The following is a 15,758-nucleotide window of genomic DNA, read 5'->3' on the forward strand; positions in this document are numbered from 1 at the left end:
GGTCCCAGAACTCAACTACTTCATCATCATCAGCCTTCATCTACTGATTAATTCACACTTCACAATTTCACTTCTCTCATCTTATTTATAAATTTGGATCTAATTTGAGAACTATTTTCTTCTCTTGCAACGAGCTTGATCGTATCCCAGCCCGAACAGGGATGCAATACCCCTGCTCTCAAGAACCAATCAACCAGGTCAAATAACGCCTCAGGTCGGATCTCGGAATACATGAGAATTTACTCAGAGTTCAGAATAGATTTAACACGCAAAAGTCTCCGTATTGGAATGATACGGAAAAAAATAAGATTTTCGTGTCGCTGTTCGTTAGAATGAGGACGTAGATACTCGCTTAAGGAATGATAACAAAGATTTTGTCATAGCCATCTCTCGTCGGCATCACATTCTTAAAGCTCTTCACACACATCACACCCTCCTGCACAGCCGTTATCTTCCCACTGACCTCCCAATATTTTCCAAGATTAATTACAAAACCACCATAATCAACAACTTCCTTATACCTCTTCTCCTCGGCACACTTTGTTGCGCTTGGCGAACTCGCAAGAGTCCAATCAGGAGCTTGTAGTACAGCTCGGCATCTAAACCTCATTCTAGTCCAGACATTGAGAACTTTATTTTTACTCTAGCACCAAGTTTTGAATGACAGAGATTGCGCCATATCTCTCTCTTATCGTTCTTGCACATCGACGTTGACGTTTAACCTGCCTGCGTATCCCTCGCTTAGCTCGCCTCGCTCGGCTCGCCCCAAGAAAAGAGCCAAGGCAGGCGAGAATGCATAGGTATCGATCAGCACTGCAGCAGCTTGATTTGTAAACATTCCCGTTACCATTCCAGAAACATTGCACATGAAGCGCTCTCAAAACCTGCTCAATTGCGTATCATAGATGCAATTGTCTTCCTTTTATCGCGAGAAAGGTCAAGGCCGAGATATTCGTCGGAGCTCAAAGACTTGGCGAGGATAAAACTGCGTGGAGTTAAGCAGAAACCTTGCATTTGAATATTACCACATCACGTCATGATACTTCTCGTTTAGCGTTTGTGGTTTTGCAGAGGCTGCGCTGAGATGATTTTGGCAAGAACGGCTCCAATTCTGATGTAGCTGCCAAGTTCGGTGTTTTCGAGCGGGAGGATAATTGGTAAGCTTAGAATTTCCTACGTCGTTGATCTTAACATCAGATCCTCTAAAGGGATATAAGAAGTAGGGTCCCGGAGAATATGGAGTCTCATTCTCGACCAAAACAATTCGGAGCCAATACTTATCATCGCCATCAAAGTCAGATTGGAGCCCAGCATCAATCGGTTCACGCTCATAACCACTCATCCCAATTCATTCAACAAATCAAAAATGTCGTCTCCCTCGAACTACAAGGCCGCCGTCCTACTGTCTCCCAAAGCGCAACATACGATCGAAACACGCTCCCTCCCACCCCTAAAACCAGATGAAGTAGCGATTAAGATCGAAGCCACGGCTATAAACCCCGTCGACTGGAAAATGCGAGATTACGACCTCTTCTTGCCAGGCTATGTACATCTCCCTCCACTTCATCCTCTCCCTCCCCTCCCCTCACTTTCCTTTTCTTTTCCTTTCCTTTCCTTTCCTTTCTTTTCCTTTCCTTTCCTTTCCTCCTTTCCACAACTCTCCACGTCACAGAATAAACCTCAGAACGTCTACCAAACTGAACTGACACTCATCCATCCCTTCCAGCCCGCAATCCTCGGCTCCGACGCCTCGGGCACGATCATCTCCCTAGGAAGCGCAGTAACGGACTTCTCACCCGGCGACCGAGTCTTCTTCCAAGGCATAATCGGCACCCCTCAATCCAGCACCTTCCAACAATACTGCAGCATGCCCTCCTCGCTGATCTCTCTTATCCCCTCCTCCAAAAACCCATCCAACCCATCCGCATCCACATCCACATTCATCTCCTTCGAAGCCGCAGCGGGAATCTCCCTCGCTACCATGGCTGTAGTAACAGCATTCTACCACACCATCGGATACGGCATGTCTCCACCTTGGTCCACTGGCGGGGATCAAGTTGGGAAAGGGAAGGCGGTGGTGATTCTGGGGGGAGCGAGTTCCGTGGGGCAGTATGCGGTGCAACTCGCTAAACTCTCTGGCTTCGAGAAGATCGTTACGAATTCCGGAGGAGATAACATCGCCTTGGTTGAAAAGCTAGGCGCGGATATCGTGCTTGATAGGAAGGTTTGCGGAGTTCAAGATTTCGCCTCGGTGATTGGAGATCTGGAAGTGGCGTTTGTGTTTGATGCTATTTCTGCGCCTGGTACGCAGAGGCTTGGTGTGGAGATCCTGCAGGCTGTGAGGAGGAGGGGGGAGGGGAGTTGTTTGGTGACGCTGCATACTGTGCATCCGGATCGTCCGGATGAGGAGGCTGCGAGGTTGGGGGAGAAGGGGGAGAGGAAGGTGGAGATTAGGCAGGTTCTGGGGTTGGGGAGTCAGGAGGATTTGAGGTATTTGAGTGAGCCGTTGATGAGGGCGTTGGGTGGGGAGGAGGGGTGGATTGCGAAGGGGAGGTTTGTGCCGAATAGGGTGAGGGTTGTGGAGGGGGGGTTGGGGATGGTGGATGAGGCCTTGGAGTTGAATAAGAGTGGTGTGAGTGGGGTTAAGGTTGTGGTTAGGCCGTGGGATGGGGAGTGAGTGGAGATGGATTTGTTGGAGGAGGTGAGTGAGCGAAGGTGGGGATGGGGAGAGTAGACGTAGGTTCCATAAATGGTGGTAAAGTGCTCTTATTCGTGATTCAATATGATTTTCATATACACTGCTTTGTATCAATGTTTGTTACGTGATTAGTATCCCGCCTGAATTGATGTACCGGCAGATGCTTCAATCCCTTCAGCACTGGAAGACAACCAATATCGCCAGGCGAACATAGCAAAACGAACAAGCGAACTTTAAGTTCGAAAGTTCAAAGCATAATCACAGCAGTACAACAATCACTAAAGGTCTTGTGCGTAGCAAATAGAGAATGTAAACAAATGATTCGATGCGATGATATCATATCATATTAAATTAAAAACGCCACCAAATGCAATTGTCAGCTTAGGAATGCCAACGTTAAAGAAATAAATATGCACAATCCGCAATTTTCCCATGCTCCATCGCTTGTACACAAGCACAGCAAGCCCGGTATTCACAAATTCAACACGAAATGAGACGAGACAAATAGAACAAGAATCCAAGAATAGCGAAGACCAGTCGAGTCCGATCCGATCAGCCGCCTCGGGCTCCAGGATCTCAAGACTGACACTGATCTCCCCAAGCTCAGAATTCGAATTTCTATCCGCTTCAAACCGTCACCAAACTCCCCCCATCCGAAGCCGCCAGCTTATCCCCCGCAATAACCTTACTCTTCAACGCACTCCTAATATCCCTCATACTCCTCCCATGCCACTGATCAAACCCGCCCTCGCTCAACGGCCAAAGCACCTTATTCTCCGTGGTCCCACCACACCCTCTCACCACATCGCTGAACCTCGGCGCAGGCACGCTTGTCAGGGTGTTTAACTCGGCTGCTAATTCCCTGCAGTAGTCATCGAGAGGGAGATCGTTGACGTCGTTTCCGAAGGGGTTCTCGAGCTCGTTGCCGATGGCGGCAAGACCGAGGATGATGTAGGCGGCGGCGATGGTGCCGGGGATGGTGATCCATTTTAGGGCGTCGTAGAGTTGGAAGGGGAGGAGGTAGACGTAGAGGAGGACGATTTGGGAGATCAGGATGTTGTATCCGACTGGAAGGGGAGTTGTCAGGACGCGCTCAGCGGAGGATTGCGTGTCTGTGAGTGCGGCGACGGCGGTCATGATTTGGCCTGTGATAACGGGGTTCTTGAGCGTGCCGTTTACGGAAACCTCTTCGATGTAGGCGGCGATGTAAGTGAGGATTTCGAGGGGGAGGTTTCCCAATGGTCGGTCGGCCCGCTTGAGGACTTTGCGGGGGTTGGATTCCGCGAAGGGGATGCCGAGGTAGATTCCGATGGCTTTCCAGGGGGAGTGTTTCTTTTCGACGGTGTTTTCGGCTTTGTGTGCGGCGAGGGCGAAGGTGTCCAGGTGGGAAATCAGAGAGTGGATGTCGGGGTAGTGGGCGTATGGCTCGAAGCGGAGCTTGTGCTTGAGGGAGACAGCGAAGGCGAGGATCATGTTGATGGCTGTCACTTTGGAGAGGAGGTCTTCCTTTTCAAACTCAGGTCGTTCGTCGACGTGAACCCAAATGTTACGGGCGAGGTTGCGAGCTTGTACGGAAAGGGTTGCCCATGCTTTGCGGCCATCGGAGTATCGCTCGTATGCGGTTGTGCTGCGGAAGGAGAGGGCGAGACCGACCACGAAACCGAGAACTGTAAGGAGGAGGGTGTTGACGGCGACTAAGGTGCTTGTTAGGAGGTATCACCTGCAAGTTTTGAGGGTAGAACGTACGTGGATACACGAATTGAGATATGCAGGTTATACATGTTGCCCATGCTCCGATGATTGCTAAAGGGAGAAGCATTCGAGGCGTCACACTGCCGTGCATTCGCATGAAGTAAGGAAGTTTGGAATGGCCGTCCATGTTTCGAGGGCCGACCTTGAGATCAATTAGCTCCAGAAATGCCAATTGAATGATTTTTAACTCACGAAGTAGTGGTCGAGACCCGGCTCAAGACGACTCATTCTGTTCATGCCACTCATAGGTGTTTGTGTGCCACTGACATGCACATCCGTCATGTCTTTCGTCCATGTCGATCTCCTGGATGCATTGACTGGTACTTGTGGGACATCATAGTGATGGATTGCGTCTGCGTGTGCGTGTGCCGGTGCATTACCACCACCTGCTCCGCCAGATGGAGCAGCATCGTCCGACATAGTGATGCGTTAAAGAAAACAAAAAAGGGAAAAAACGAAAGCGGTAGTAGCAATTAAACTCGATTTACAGCGAAGGAAACTTCCCACGTCGAGCTGCCTTGAGTAAACAAAAGGTTGAGAAACGATTAGCAGGAAAGAAAGCAGGAAAATGCGCAGACGAGGAAGCTCTGGTTATAAAGATGAGAGCTCAAGAGAAGAAAGAAAAAATCTAGACGACGTACCCTAGTAATGCAAGGACGTCTCTAATCCAGGGGAATCCTTCCGCCCCCAGTTTTCGAGCCATCAGCTTACGGGTTCCCGGTTGGTCTTGGCCGTTTTAGAAACGTCTGATGGGTATATTGGACGTGTACTAATGCTACTTCTGGCCATCTCATCGGCTGCCCTGCATGTTTGATGGAGACTCAACCCGAGGTTTAAAAGTTAATTGGATGTTAGGTGTGAGAACCTCTGGGATGTTGGCGCAATGAGGTTAAAAATACATGGGGGTGGATAAAATGTGCAGGCCCCCTAGGCGAGGCTGAAGTTTGGGACGGCTCGGGCCACTTGGAGGATTCCACGTCAAATTGGAGCAGTGGATCTGGATGCAGTGAGATATTGTTGTGATGTGATATGATGGGAGACGGGGAGACGGGAGGCTGAGTATGGATTGAAAAAAAAAGAAAAAAAAAAAAAATCGAATACCAAGGGCCAATATTGAGTTCATGGCTGTAGGAGTTTTTGCGTTGAGACCACAGATTTCCCTTCTCATGTTTAAGAATTTTGACTTTCGGGTGCCGGCGGGCAGGCCTGGCTCCTGGCTCCTGGCTCCTGGCTCCTGGCTTGCGTGCCTGTCAGCGCCCCCTGCGGGAGGCGTGCAGTGGCGCCCGGGAAGTCTGGATTAGCCTGACTAGCCTGACTAGCCTGACTAGAGTCACTGGACCGCCGCTCGCTCTGGATGCACAGTTCAGTTCAGTTCAGTTCAGGGGAACAACGCGGACGAGTCTCGAACTTGTTTCAACCCACTGGTCGGCGTTCCCCTGCAGTAGAGTAGTGGGCTCGGGCTTCAAGCGGGCAATTTGTGTCCATACCATACTGTACGGTGTTCCCGGGTGCCGGCGTGAAACAATCGTCAAATCAAAACACAAAAGAGAGTGCTGATCCACATGGCCAAAATGAACGAGAAGCATCATGCCCTGAAGCGATCATCGTGGGTGAGGGAAGATCTTAGAGACAGGTGTATCATATCTGAAATGGACTTACGAATAATAGGAAGGGATGCGATGCATCGCTGGGACTCTGGGAGAAGATCGGAATGGAATCATCACGTCGCCGGTGAGTGAGAAACCTGTGCAATGCAATGCAATGCAATGCAATGCGATGCAATACGGTGCAGTCGAGAATGCATCTCCCGAACCGAGGAAGATATGGGCAGGAGAGAGGAGAGGAAAGGAAGAGGAGGTACCCGCCTCCTGCAGGGCCAAGATCATTGGATAAATCCCGCTTCATAAAATCGCCAAGGGAAGGCGGGAAAGGACATTCCATTCATTACGAGTCGAGGTACGCAATACGAGACGAACCGTCAGCGAGTCATTTGCGATTTGGGCAAAGGCAATAAGAAGGTTCTGTCTGGCCCCTATTATTGCACCATGAAAATTCATTTCATAGTCAGATGATGAGATCTGAAGATGGCAAAGAATGAAGCGAAGAGACAGGGACAAAGGATTGCCTTTGATGGATAGTTGGACGGACAAAACCTAAAGTACCTAGAGTTGACAACTGGACGTTGACAAGGCTGAGAGGAACGCCTGCCGTGCCGTGCTACCTTACCTATGCGATTGGATACCAAAGAAAGACGAGGCTGACTCGGGAATGGCCGATGAAGATGGTCACCTGATCTTATTTATTATCCTTCCATTTCCATGTTCTGAGCAAAGACTCTCCGGAAAGTGACAATGTGCCACTTCCGTACTCCTGGCCAAGCACAGAGGGCTCTGCGAGAATTCCATTCTTCTCATTGGCAGAAAGATAGTGACGGTATTTAATTGTGTCAAACTGTCTTTTCTTCCGCTGCGGCTGGTCTACTTTACCTACGCCTACCTGGTAAGTATATATTTACCCGTCGCCTGTTACAACCTGTCAAAGATTCAAATCACCTAGGTATTCTTACCAACACTGTCCAATGAAAATATACATTTAAGATATCTGAAGTCCTTAGTATCTATATACGTTTCCAACCACATTGCCAATCAGTCCACTGAATATCACGTTTTAGTGCTTAGTCATGGTTGTCTTCACATGCTTACGAGTACATTCCTCACTTCAAGCACCCCGCCACGTCCAATCGTCGTCCTCTCCATCTTCCCCATGGTCCAGTGCACTCTGTAAGCCGCTCTCCCGCGCTTCTCATTCGATGAGCCTTCGATTTCCGCCGCAGGAACATAGGCCGAGGTCAAAGTAGCTTGCATATTTCTGGTCATACGCACCACAAGCTCTTCGTGTTGTCGACGAGTCGTCTGCGCTCCCAAAACACACGACTCTGCCATGATCCGAGAGTCGTGACACCAGCTTACTTTCTGACTCGAACCCTTTCTATCACTCAATCTGCATGTGCATTGGGATACTTCTACCGGACTAGACATCGGATAGACTCGTTTTGGTTTTGGTTTAGCATGGTTCCCCACCAGTGAAGCTTGTTTCTTTTTCTTGGGTTCACATGTGAATCTCTTTGTTTTGCTCTTCACGGAACTCTCCTCGGGTTCTGCTCTGTACAAAACATATCCTATGTCAAGATGATAGGTAAGACAGTTGCAGACCACGGGTAGTACCGTCTTGCTAATTCGAAGCCTACAGATCATGTTCTGGGTCGACCCTCTGTGCAATTTAGAAAGATACAAGTCCTGGCCGTGGTTTCGTTCTGGTCGTTCTACCTCTTCCGGTATGTCAATCCGCCACTGTACACAAAGGGTACTAATTGTATCGCAGAGGGCACAAACATGGCCCACCAACTCTGAGGAAGATATCGCGACGACTCTCCACAATCCTCACACCATGGCAGACGCTCGTGTTGACCCTCCTCTACCTCTACATTGCGCGGAATCTTGGGAAGTTACTTGGACTCGAATGCCCCGAACCACTCGCAAACCTATACACTCGATCCTACTTTCGCGCAACATGGGTCACAACAGCGCTGGATGCGGGGTTCTGGTCTGCGATGCGGATACGGCGGAAGTGGTTGAGAGATCTTGCTAGTATTGTCTTTACGGGATACTATCTCATTGCGGCAGAGCAGGCAGATGAGAAAGTGCGCAAGGTCAGAGGGATGCTGACCGTGGAACATCTACGGGTCAGCTGGAATAAGGGGACGACACCATACCTGAGCTTCCTCACGAACTTGTTGCGACCTAGATTCATGAGGTACCCTCCTCGGCAGATCAGGATACCACGACCGGCGAGCTCGGATTACAAGGAACCTGTGCATGGATGGTTGTATTTTGACGGACCTCTTTCGACTCTGAAGAAGCATACCAAGGTTGTGTTGGATATACCAGGAGGAGGTTTTGTTGCGATGGACCCTCGAACCAACGACGACAAGCTCTTTGCGTGGGCAGGGAGAACTGGTTTGCCAGTACTGAGTCTGGATTACAAGAAAGCACCCGAGTTCCCATACCCATATGCACTCAACGAGTGTTTTGATGTTTACAGCACAATCATGGCGAGTAGAGGAAGATGTTTAGGGCTTTCGGGAGAAGTGGCTCCGAAAATCGTGATTACAGGCGATAGTGCTGGCGGAAACCTTGCTACTGGCCTTACAATCATGATCATTGAGGCTGGATTTTTCAACACACGCCAATTTCATGGTCAGCAAGCACCTCAAATCCCAGATGGCCTGGTTTTGATATACCCCGGGCTGGATATGAATATCGGCAATTGGATGTCAGACGAGCAAATGTCCTTGATCAAGGATAGGAGGATGAGGAAGACGAATCGAACATTCATTCGTCAGAAGAGTATGCAATATACTATGGCGGCAGGAACCCCTCATCATTCAGAAGATGAAGAGCACACACCACCTAAACTTACCACGCCTCCATTGGCAGATAGTCCTGCTCCGCTATCTATTACTCTACCATCTCCACAATACTCCACCGCAGCTCCCAGCGTCCTCTCACCACCAGTTGCTCGAAAACAGTCTGTATCTCAGCAATCGCCCTCTCATCATCCCGAACCGCTCAAGACACGACTTGCCATGGCAAGTATGATCTCTTACTTCAACGATCGAATCCTCTCACCAGAAATGATGCGAGCAATGATTATCCTCTACATCGGCCCTCACAACCGCCCCGACTTCTCTCAAGACTACCTCCTCTCACCCATCCTCGCACCCGACTCAATACTCTCTCAATTCCCCAAAACTTACTTCCTCACGGGCGAGCGCGACCCCTTGGTCGACGACACCGTCATCTTTGCAGGCCGCATCCGCCGCGCGAAAGCAGCCAAATACCTAGCAGACCAAGCTGCCGACATTCGCCTCCACAAAGAATTTGACGACCGCGACGTCGTCGAAGTAGCTTTAATCCCAGGTATCTCTCACGGCTTCCTCCAGTTCGTAGGCGTCTTCCCAGAAGGATGGAAATACATCCACCGCTGCTCCCGCTGGATCGAACATATCTTCGCCGCAGCAGAGGAACGTGACCTCCGCGGCGGGGCACTCACTCCCGCGGGTGGGTACCGCAGTTCCGCAAACTTGCACCATCAACGCAGGAAAACGGTCGAGAGCTCAGGTGATGAGGATATGGGGCTGGAGATGAGTATGAGTTCGTCTAAGGGGAAGGGGAAGGCGGGTGCGGGTGCGGGTGAGGGGACGAAGCAGAAGTTGAAGGAAGAGGAGAGGAGGAGGAAGGAAGTGTTGTTGAGGGAGCAGTTGAGGGAGAGGGGGGAGAGGAGACAGAGAGAGAAGAGTGAAGGTGCGGGTGGGAGTGGAGGGATGGAGAGGAGGAAGAGTATGGTTAGTTTGGCGAGTGAGGATGATTTACTAGGGAGGAGGATGTTGGGTCTTGCGGGCCCGTTGACGGGACGTGGGGATGTGCAGGATGATTGATTGATTGATTGATTGATTGATGGATGCATGCATGCATGGAAGGCAAGCAGGTAGGCGACGGAGTCTGGAATTTGGAGAATCGGAGAATTGGAAATCGGGAATTTGGAATACGATCGGCAGATACATTCAATTGCAAGCAAGCAAGCGTGGTTTTGGGAACCAGACCCTCTTCGCCCTTCTTTCCGTCCTTTCCCCCATCCTCCCGTGCGGATATCGATTGGTTCGGGCTACAGTGCAATGAGATGAATTACTATACGGACGGCTCGGAAGTTATGAATATCGAAATGGCGATCATGTCATACAAAGCAGGTACCCGAAATTCACGTCTCCTCTATGTTCCACCCAATAACCTTGCTGTTATCTATCGAGTTCCGGGTGGGTGCATAATGGACTTTGTTCGTTGTGGTTGTTCATGAATTTTCTTCAGGTCAGCTTGTGCTGTGCGGTTTCCCTTCCCCTCCCTTTCTTTCCTTCTCTTCAGTTGTCATGTAGAGCGAACAGTCGGTATCGAGAATCGGGACTGGTAAGTTACCTACCTAAATAGTGAGGAGCAGTACCTATAGGCGGGGTTCTCGCCGCCTGCAGTCTCCATTCGCTATGCTATTCAGCTTGCAGCTTGCTAGCCAACTTGACAGCCGGTGGTACACAAATGTAGATTATGCAATATGGCAGCTAGCTCTCACTCCCTACCTAGCATGCTGTGTAATGTGTATTTAGCAGGTCTTACGAGATGGGATGAGATGAGATGAGATGAGTGAAGTCCTTTATCGCTTGGGCTTTCTATCGGAAATCATGTGTTCATGCTACCGCCCGGCTCTGCGAGGTCGCCTGCAGTTGTATGTTTATCTCATTTGTATCTTGTGCGGGGCTGTGTGATGGTGTGGAGATTTAACTTATGTTTGGGATTGAATGTGATAGGCTGCTGCAGATCGTTTCTTGTAGAGGAGTGTGAGGGGGTGCTTTTGTCTTTTTGGAGGAGAAGGGAAGAGGGGAAGAAGGGAGAGCTAGGATGAGAGTGCGAGATGAGGGTGGGGGGGGGGGGGGGGGGGGGGGGGGGGGGGGGTGTTGGTATGGGGGTAGATAGGTATAAGTATAAGTAGAGCTGTAGGTTACGCTTCTTATTTCTCTTTCTCGCTGCCTCTGTCACTCTCTGGATCGAACCATTTTCCCCCTGCCAGTTCTTAAGTCTGAACCTAATAATCATATTCATTCTTCTCGCTCCTTAGTTTCCACTATTTTTTTCATTCTTTTTTTTTCGCTATCGTAGCAAACACGCTAACACTTATCCACCACCTCATCCCCACGCACATCACCCACAATCACAAACGACAAACACTCCCTGCCGTCCTTGTTCCAGTCCTAGCAACACCAAGAACAAACACTCCAAGAACGATGCACCTCCCCCTCCCCCTCCCCCTCCCGCTCCTAATAACAATCACAACCAGCCTACTATCAACCCCAGCAACAGCATGGCACTGTCCCAAAAACGAACACACGCTCTACCGCGCCTCATGCTGTGATTCCGTCACGCAAGTCAAGAGAGGGAAGTTTGATGGCACGGATTGTACGTCCTTTCTTTCATCCCTATTCCCCCTACCCGTTTTCTCTTACGCTCTTCCTATATTTTTTAAATGTCAAATAAAGGGAAAAAATGGATTATTCGATGGTAGTTGAGATGCTTGCTGACGGGGAGGGACACAATAGGCTATCAGCCGTTCCCGATGATTGCGAGGAATGTGACGGTGAAGAATGAGTATACGTGTGTGTTTCAGGGGACGAGGTTTGGGTTTCCGGGGTGTTGTAAGGATGTAGGTTTGAACCGTTTTTTTTTTGTGTCTTTGAGAATTGATATATGGGGGGTGTGTTTTGGAGGGAAAAAATGCTAATTTGATTTTTGGGGAGTAGAAGAAGGGGAATATGTATAAATGCCAGCCGGTTGTGGGGTAGAACACAGCCTGGAAGCTTGGTGGATTATCTGGGCTTTGGGGTTATGACTAGGAGAGTGGGTGTGTTTGGGAAGCTTGCAAGAAGACGAACGGAGATAAGGCTGTGGAAGAAACTGAAGCAAACAATGAGTGCCGACCATGTTACCTCTTTTAGCCTTTTCATACATTTCCGAACATGTTTGTTTTTCGGCTCGGCTGGGAATGTCAAGAGCGGGATATAGGCAAGCTGCATGAACGTGTTGCTGTCAATGTCGCTGTGCTCTATTTTTAGTTTGGTCCTCGTGTGTTCCATGCAATACAAAGCGTATTCTCTTTTTTGAGGTTAGAGTCATTATTGACATGCTTGAAAGCTTCGGTTGTTGGCTGGGTGTGTGGTGTTAATGGTTAATATGTTGCCATCAAGCTATGTTGATACTTTCAAGTTTCTGGGAAAGATTATATCTTGAATTGTTCTCATACTTTGAGCACGCTTTTTGCTACCCACTGCTCGTTCTTGTTTGTCTTGAAACTTTTATTTGTTATTCCGATTATTGCTTCCTACGCATACAGAATTGGATGAACTCTACTTTCTAGATCACAAGCTTCAAGTATTATTCCAGATCCACGTGCGAGATGCACATTCCCATCGCATTCTCCATCCTCCTCTTTCTCACAAGCCGGACTGTCGCATATCCAGCATCCTATATCCCAGCAGATGCCACAGAAACTTTGGACGCCGACCCAGAGCCTCCAACACCAACTTACTACCAGCCGATCAACACCGCCGTCAACTCCCCCTCACCACCACTCTACTACCCACCAGCTAGCACGCCAGCTCAATCATACACCAATCCGGTGGTCTACACTACAAATCCTTCATATTTACTGCCTTCGCCAACAACGACATCAACATCATGGTCATCAGACTGCACCGACCAAACCACAACACCACCCGCCTCTTCCCAAACACAAACACAAACCCTAACACTTACCACACCCCTCGTCATCCTCCCTGCATCTCCCTCCCTATCTCCATCTCCATCTCCCTCTTCAACACCTCACCAACCCTGCCATAAATGCTGTCCACCTCCACCAGCTAAAGATGACAACGGCCGAAAAGGTGACTGGGTATCTGGACTTGGGGTTCTGCTTGCCGAAGAGTTGGTCGAGGGGGTACAAGATATGGTGGGGAGGGTGGAGGGGAGGTGTGGATTACTTGGTGGGAGGGGACATGAGGGAAATGCGACGATGGTTATGGGGTGTAGCGTCTTTGCTGGAGGTGTATATTGTGCGTGGAGTTGGTAGGGGGTACAGATAGAGGGGGTAAAGGGGGAATGAAGGATTGGCTGGGGGGTGGGTAGGGCGAGGAATATTGAATATGGAACTGGAGGAGGAATTAAAGGTAGCTTGCGGGTGTCTCGCTTGTGAGGAGGCGAGATGAAGTGATCGAGACTTCGAAAGATGTAAGATACATGTAGACTTGACGAGGGGCTCGCTTAGCTGATACTCGCAGAGGAAAGGATCGATTCGAGTTCCCTGTTTGGTGTTAATCTATGGTTAGTAGCGATCTTTGAGCATCACTCGATAATTCTATCAGTACATGAGTATATATTTGATATCTCTCGACAAGTCCTTTTGCCCAGGAATATCGCCGTGATAGAAAGGCTGTCCTTCTACCTACGCGAAGCTGGGAGACCGAAGTAAACATCACGTGCAACTGAATCTGACTCTGCGTGCTGGTATCACTACGAAAGTCGCAGAAGTAAAGCAATGAAGAAGATACCTGATTATAAGACTTAAATTCATAAGACAATTTTCCTTCAGAGAGGCGCGAAAGCCATATAACATGTGACTTATCCCTCTATGCAGGTCAGCCAATCATCAGCTCAGCCAATCCATCATCAGGCTGCAGCCGAGCATCTCCAAATTCCGAACCTCGTCAGCATCCCATTCCTGCCACAATCATAGCTGTTGCTGAAGACTCCAGCTTGTTACCGCCAAAGTAAAATGCGATGCGTTTAATCAACACGAGCACCCACGAAGTAGAATCCTTTCCTCGATTCTCCCACCCTAAAATCCCCCCCTATGCGATTCTGTCTCACCGATGGGGAGCAGACGAGGTCTCGTTCGAAGAGATGCAAAACCCATCTTTGAAACCATCACTCATCCCCAAAGTCGGCTACCAGAAAATTTTGAAATGCTGCGAAGTTGCGGCATCGTTCGGCTTCGAGTATGTCTGGATCGACACTTGCTGCATCGATAAGAAGAACCATGTCGAGCTAACAGAGGCTATCAATTCGATGTTCAATTATTATCTAGATGCGCAGGTGTGCTATGCGTATCTTGTAGATGTTCCAAGTGATGAGGATCCGGCGGCTCAACGGTCGAAGTTTTGCGCGAGCGAGTGGTTCAAGCGTGGTTGGACGTTGCAGGAACTTATTGCTCCGGAGATTGTCGTCTTCTATGGAAACGATTGGAAAGAGATTGGAACGAAGTCGAGTTTAAAGACAGCAATCTTTCGTGCGACGTCTATCCCTCAGACGGCTCTTCAGGGGAATCGAGACCTGAGGGCGGATTTCAGCATCGCACAAAAGATGGCGTGGGCTTCAAGCCGTAGAACTGAGCGAACGGAAGACATGGCGTATTGCCTGATGGGTCTTTTTGGGGTCAATATGCCAATGATCTATGGTGAAGGATGTATGGCTTTCAAGAGACTACAGCTGGAAATACTGAAGACCTCTGGCGACCATTCGATTCTGGCGTGGAAACATTGGACTCTAAATGCCACCGATATCTGGCACGAGAGTCAGGCATTGGCTAATACTCCTGGAATGTTTTCATCTGCCCACAATATACTCCGGGGTTCCTCGGCTGACCAGTCAGAGTCTTCGATGACTAACATTGGTTTGAAAATGAAACTTCATCTGATTCCCTCAAACGGCACTTTCTTGGCGGTGCTGAACTGTCGAATGAAAGTATCACGTCGCTGGAGTCCGGTCGGGATCTATCTCAGACGGTTGCCAAACACTCGAACGTATGTACGTGTCCGGCCGAATATGATTGAACCTGTCAACATGGAGTTGGTTACCGGAGAGCCCGAGGTAGTATACATTCAACAGCCAGAACGCCTCCATCTCTACCACGGCAGAAGATGGCCCCTGTCCAGTGAAATTATGTTTGTCTTCCAGAGAAGAATTCAATCACAGGTAATTTCAGGGCATGTGGGTAAAATGGCTGTTTCTTTAAAAGACTGGACCATCGATGGTCAACCTGCTCGCTTCACTATGAACACAAACACTGCACCTGGGAAAGCCTTGTTATTCCAGAATCAACTTGGTAAAACGTTTGGGATCTAGGTCCATAGTATTCAGGAAGAGGTTTTCTACGATGTCCTTGTTGATCTAGGACCTGAAGACCTCAGTCACATGATCGAGGGAGAGGAGGGTTATTGGAAAATCGGAAATCGGCAGCGACCTCCCTGGTTTGATCGTTGGAAGGGATTCCTTGAAAGTGGGGATGAGTTACGTGTTGCTATCAGACCAGCACTAGTCAACGGACTTACCGCCGAACTTGTTGAAGTTTCTATAGATGCTGACTTTGAGCTTGTCAAGATCTTGGAACTGGAATTGTTCCCTTGGAGTCGCGAGGACTGGTCATCAGACGTATCTTAGAGACTTACGTACGTTAGAGAGAGCAACCCCTTGCTGTGTGATAGGTCTCATATCCCATTTTACGTTGAAAAGCACCCCGTCTGTCAACTCCCAATCACTTGTTTCCAGTCCGGACATTTAGTTGTTTGGTCCTCGTACTGTGAGCTCTTCATCGCCTCGCGAACGAAGAACAAACGCAACATAACTTCGGCGGCTTGCATATGCACAGACCCACG

General features: G+C 49.2%; 5 protein-coding genes across 5 annotated transcripts; 4 read left to right on the forward strand and 1 right to left on the reverse strand.

Annotated features, from left to right (window-relative positions):
* Window positions 1–656: 656 nt before the first annotated feature.
* Window positions 657–2,845, forward strand: ONS95_007173 (uncharacterized protein). Its single transcript, XM_058500669.1, has 2 exons — window positions 657–1,157; window positions 1,296–2,845. Exon 2 carries the CDS (start codon window positions 1,367–1,369, stop codon window positions 2,675–2,677), a length of 1,311 nt encoding a protein of 436 aa, XP_058349486.1. The 5' UTR covers window positions 657–1,157; window positions 1,296–1,366; the 3' UTR covers window positions 2,678–2,845.
* Window positions 2,822–4,987, reverse strand: ONS95_007174 (uncharacterized protein). The gene is made up of 3 exons (XM_058500670.1): window positions 4,643–4,987; window positions 4,445–4,592; window positions 2,822–4,392 (listed from the first exon to the last, which is right to left on the reverse strand). The coding sequence occupies exons 1-3, from the start codon at window positions 4,868–4,870 to the stop codon at window positions 3,326–3,328; spliced, it is 1,443 nt and encodes a 480-aa protein (XP_058349487.1). The 5' UTR covers window positions 4,871–4,987; the 3' UTR covers window positions 2,822–3,325.
* Window positions 4,988–6,371: 1,384 nt separating this feature from the next.
* Window positions 6,372–10,967, forward strand: ONS95_007175 (uncharacterized protein). The gene is made up of 3 exons (XM_058500671.1): window positions 6,372–7,645; window positions 7,700–7,784; window positions 7,832–10,967. Exons 1-3 carry the CDS (start codon window positions 7,639–7,641, stop codon window positions 9,945–9,947), a joined length of 2,208 nt encoding a protein of 735 aa, XP_058349488.1. The 5' UTR covers window positions 6,372–7,638; the 3' UTR covers window positions 9,948–10,967.
* Window positions 10,968–11,003: 36 nt separating this feature from the next.
* Window positions 11,004–13,177, forward strand: ONS95_007176 (uncharacterized protein; the record flags this gene model as incomplete). Its single annotated transcript, XM_058500672.1, has 2 exons — window positions 11,004–11,755; window positions 11,853–13,177. Exon 2 carries the CDS (start codon window positions 12,506–12,508, stop codon window positions 13,175–13,177), a length of 672 nt encoding a protein of 223 aa, XP_058349489.1. The 5' UTR covers window positions 11,004–11,755; window positions 11,853–12,505.
* An 830-nt stretch (window positions 13,178–14,007) lies between these two features.
* On the forward strand, window positions 14,008–15,543 carry ONS95_007177 (uncharacterized protein; the record flags this gene model as incomplete). The annotated part of the gene is made up of 2 exons (XM_058500673.1): window positions 14,008–15,078; window positions 15,229–15,543. 2 exons carry the CDS (start codon window positions 14,008–14,010, stop codon window positions 15,541–15,543), a joined length of 1,386 nt encoding a protein of 461 aa, XP_058349490.1.
* Window positions 15,544–15,758: the final 215 nt, after the last annotated feature.

Source organism: Cadophora gregata (genome assembly GCF_030347475.1).
Source record: "Cadophora gregata isolate MNR1 chromosome Unknown scaffold_19, whole genome shotgun sequence".
Lineage (NCBI taxonomy): Eukaryota > Fungi > Ascomycota > Leotiomycetes > Helotiales > Ploettnerulaceae > Cadophora > Cadophora gregata.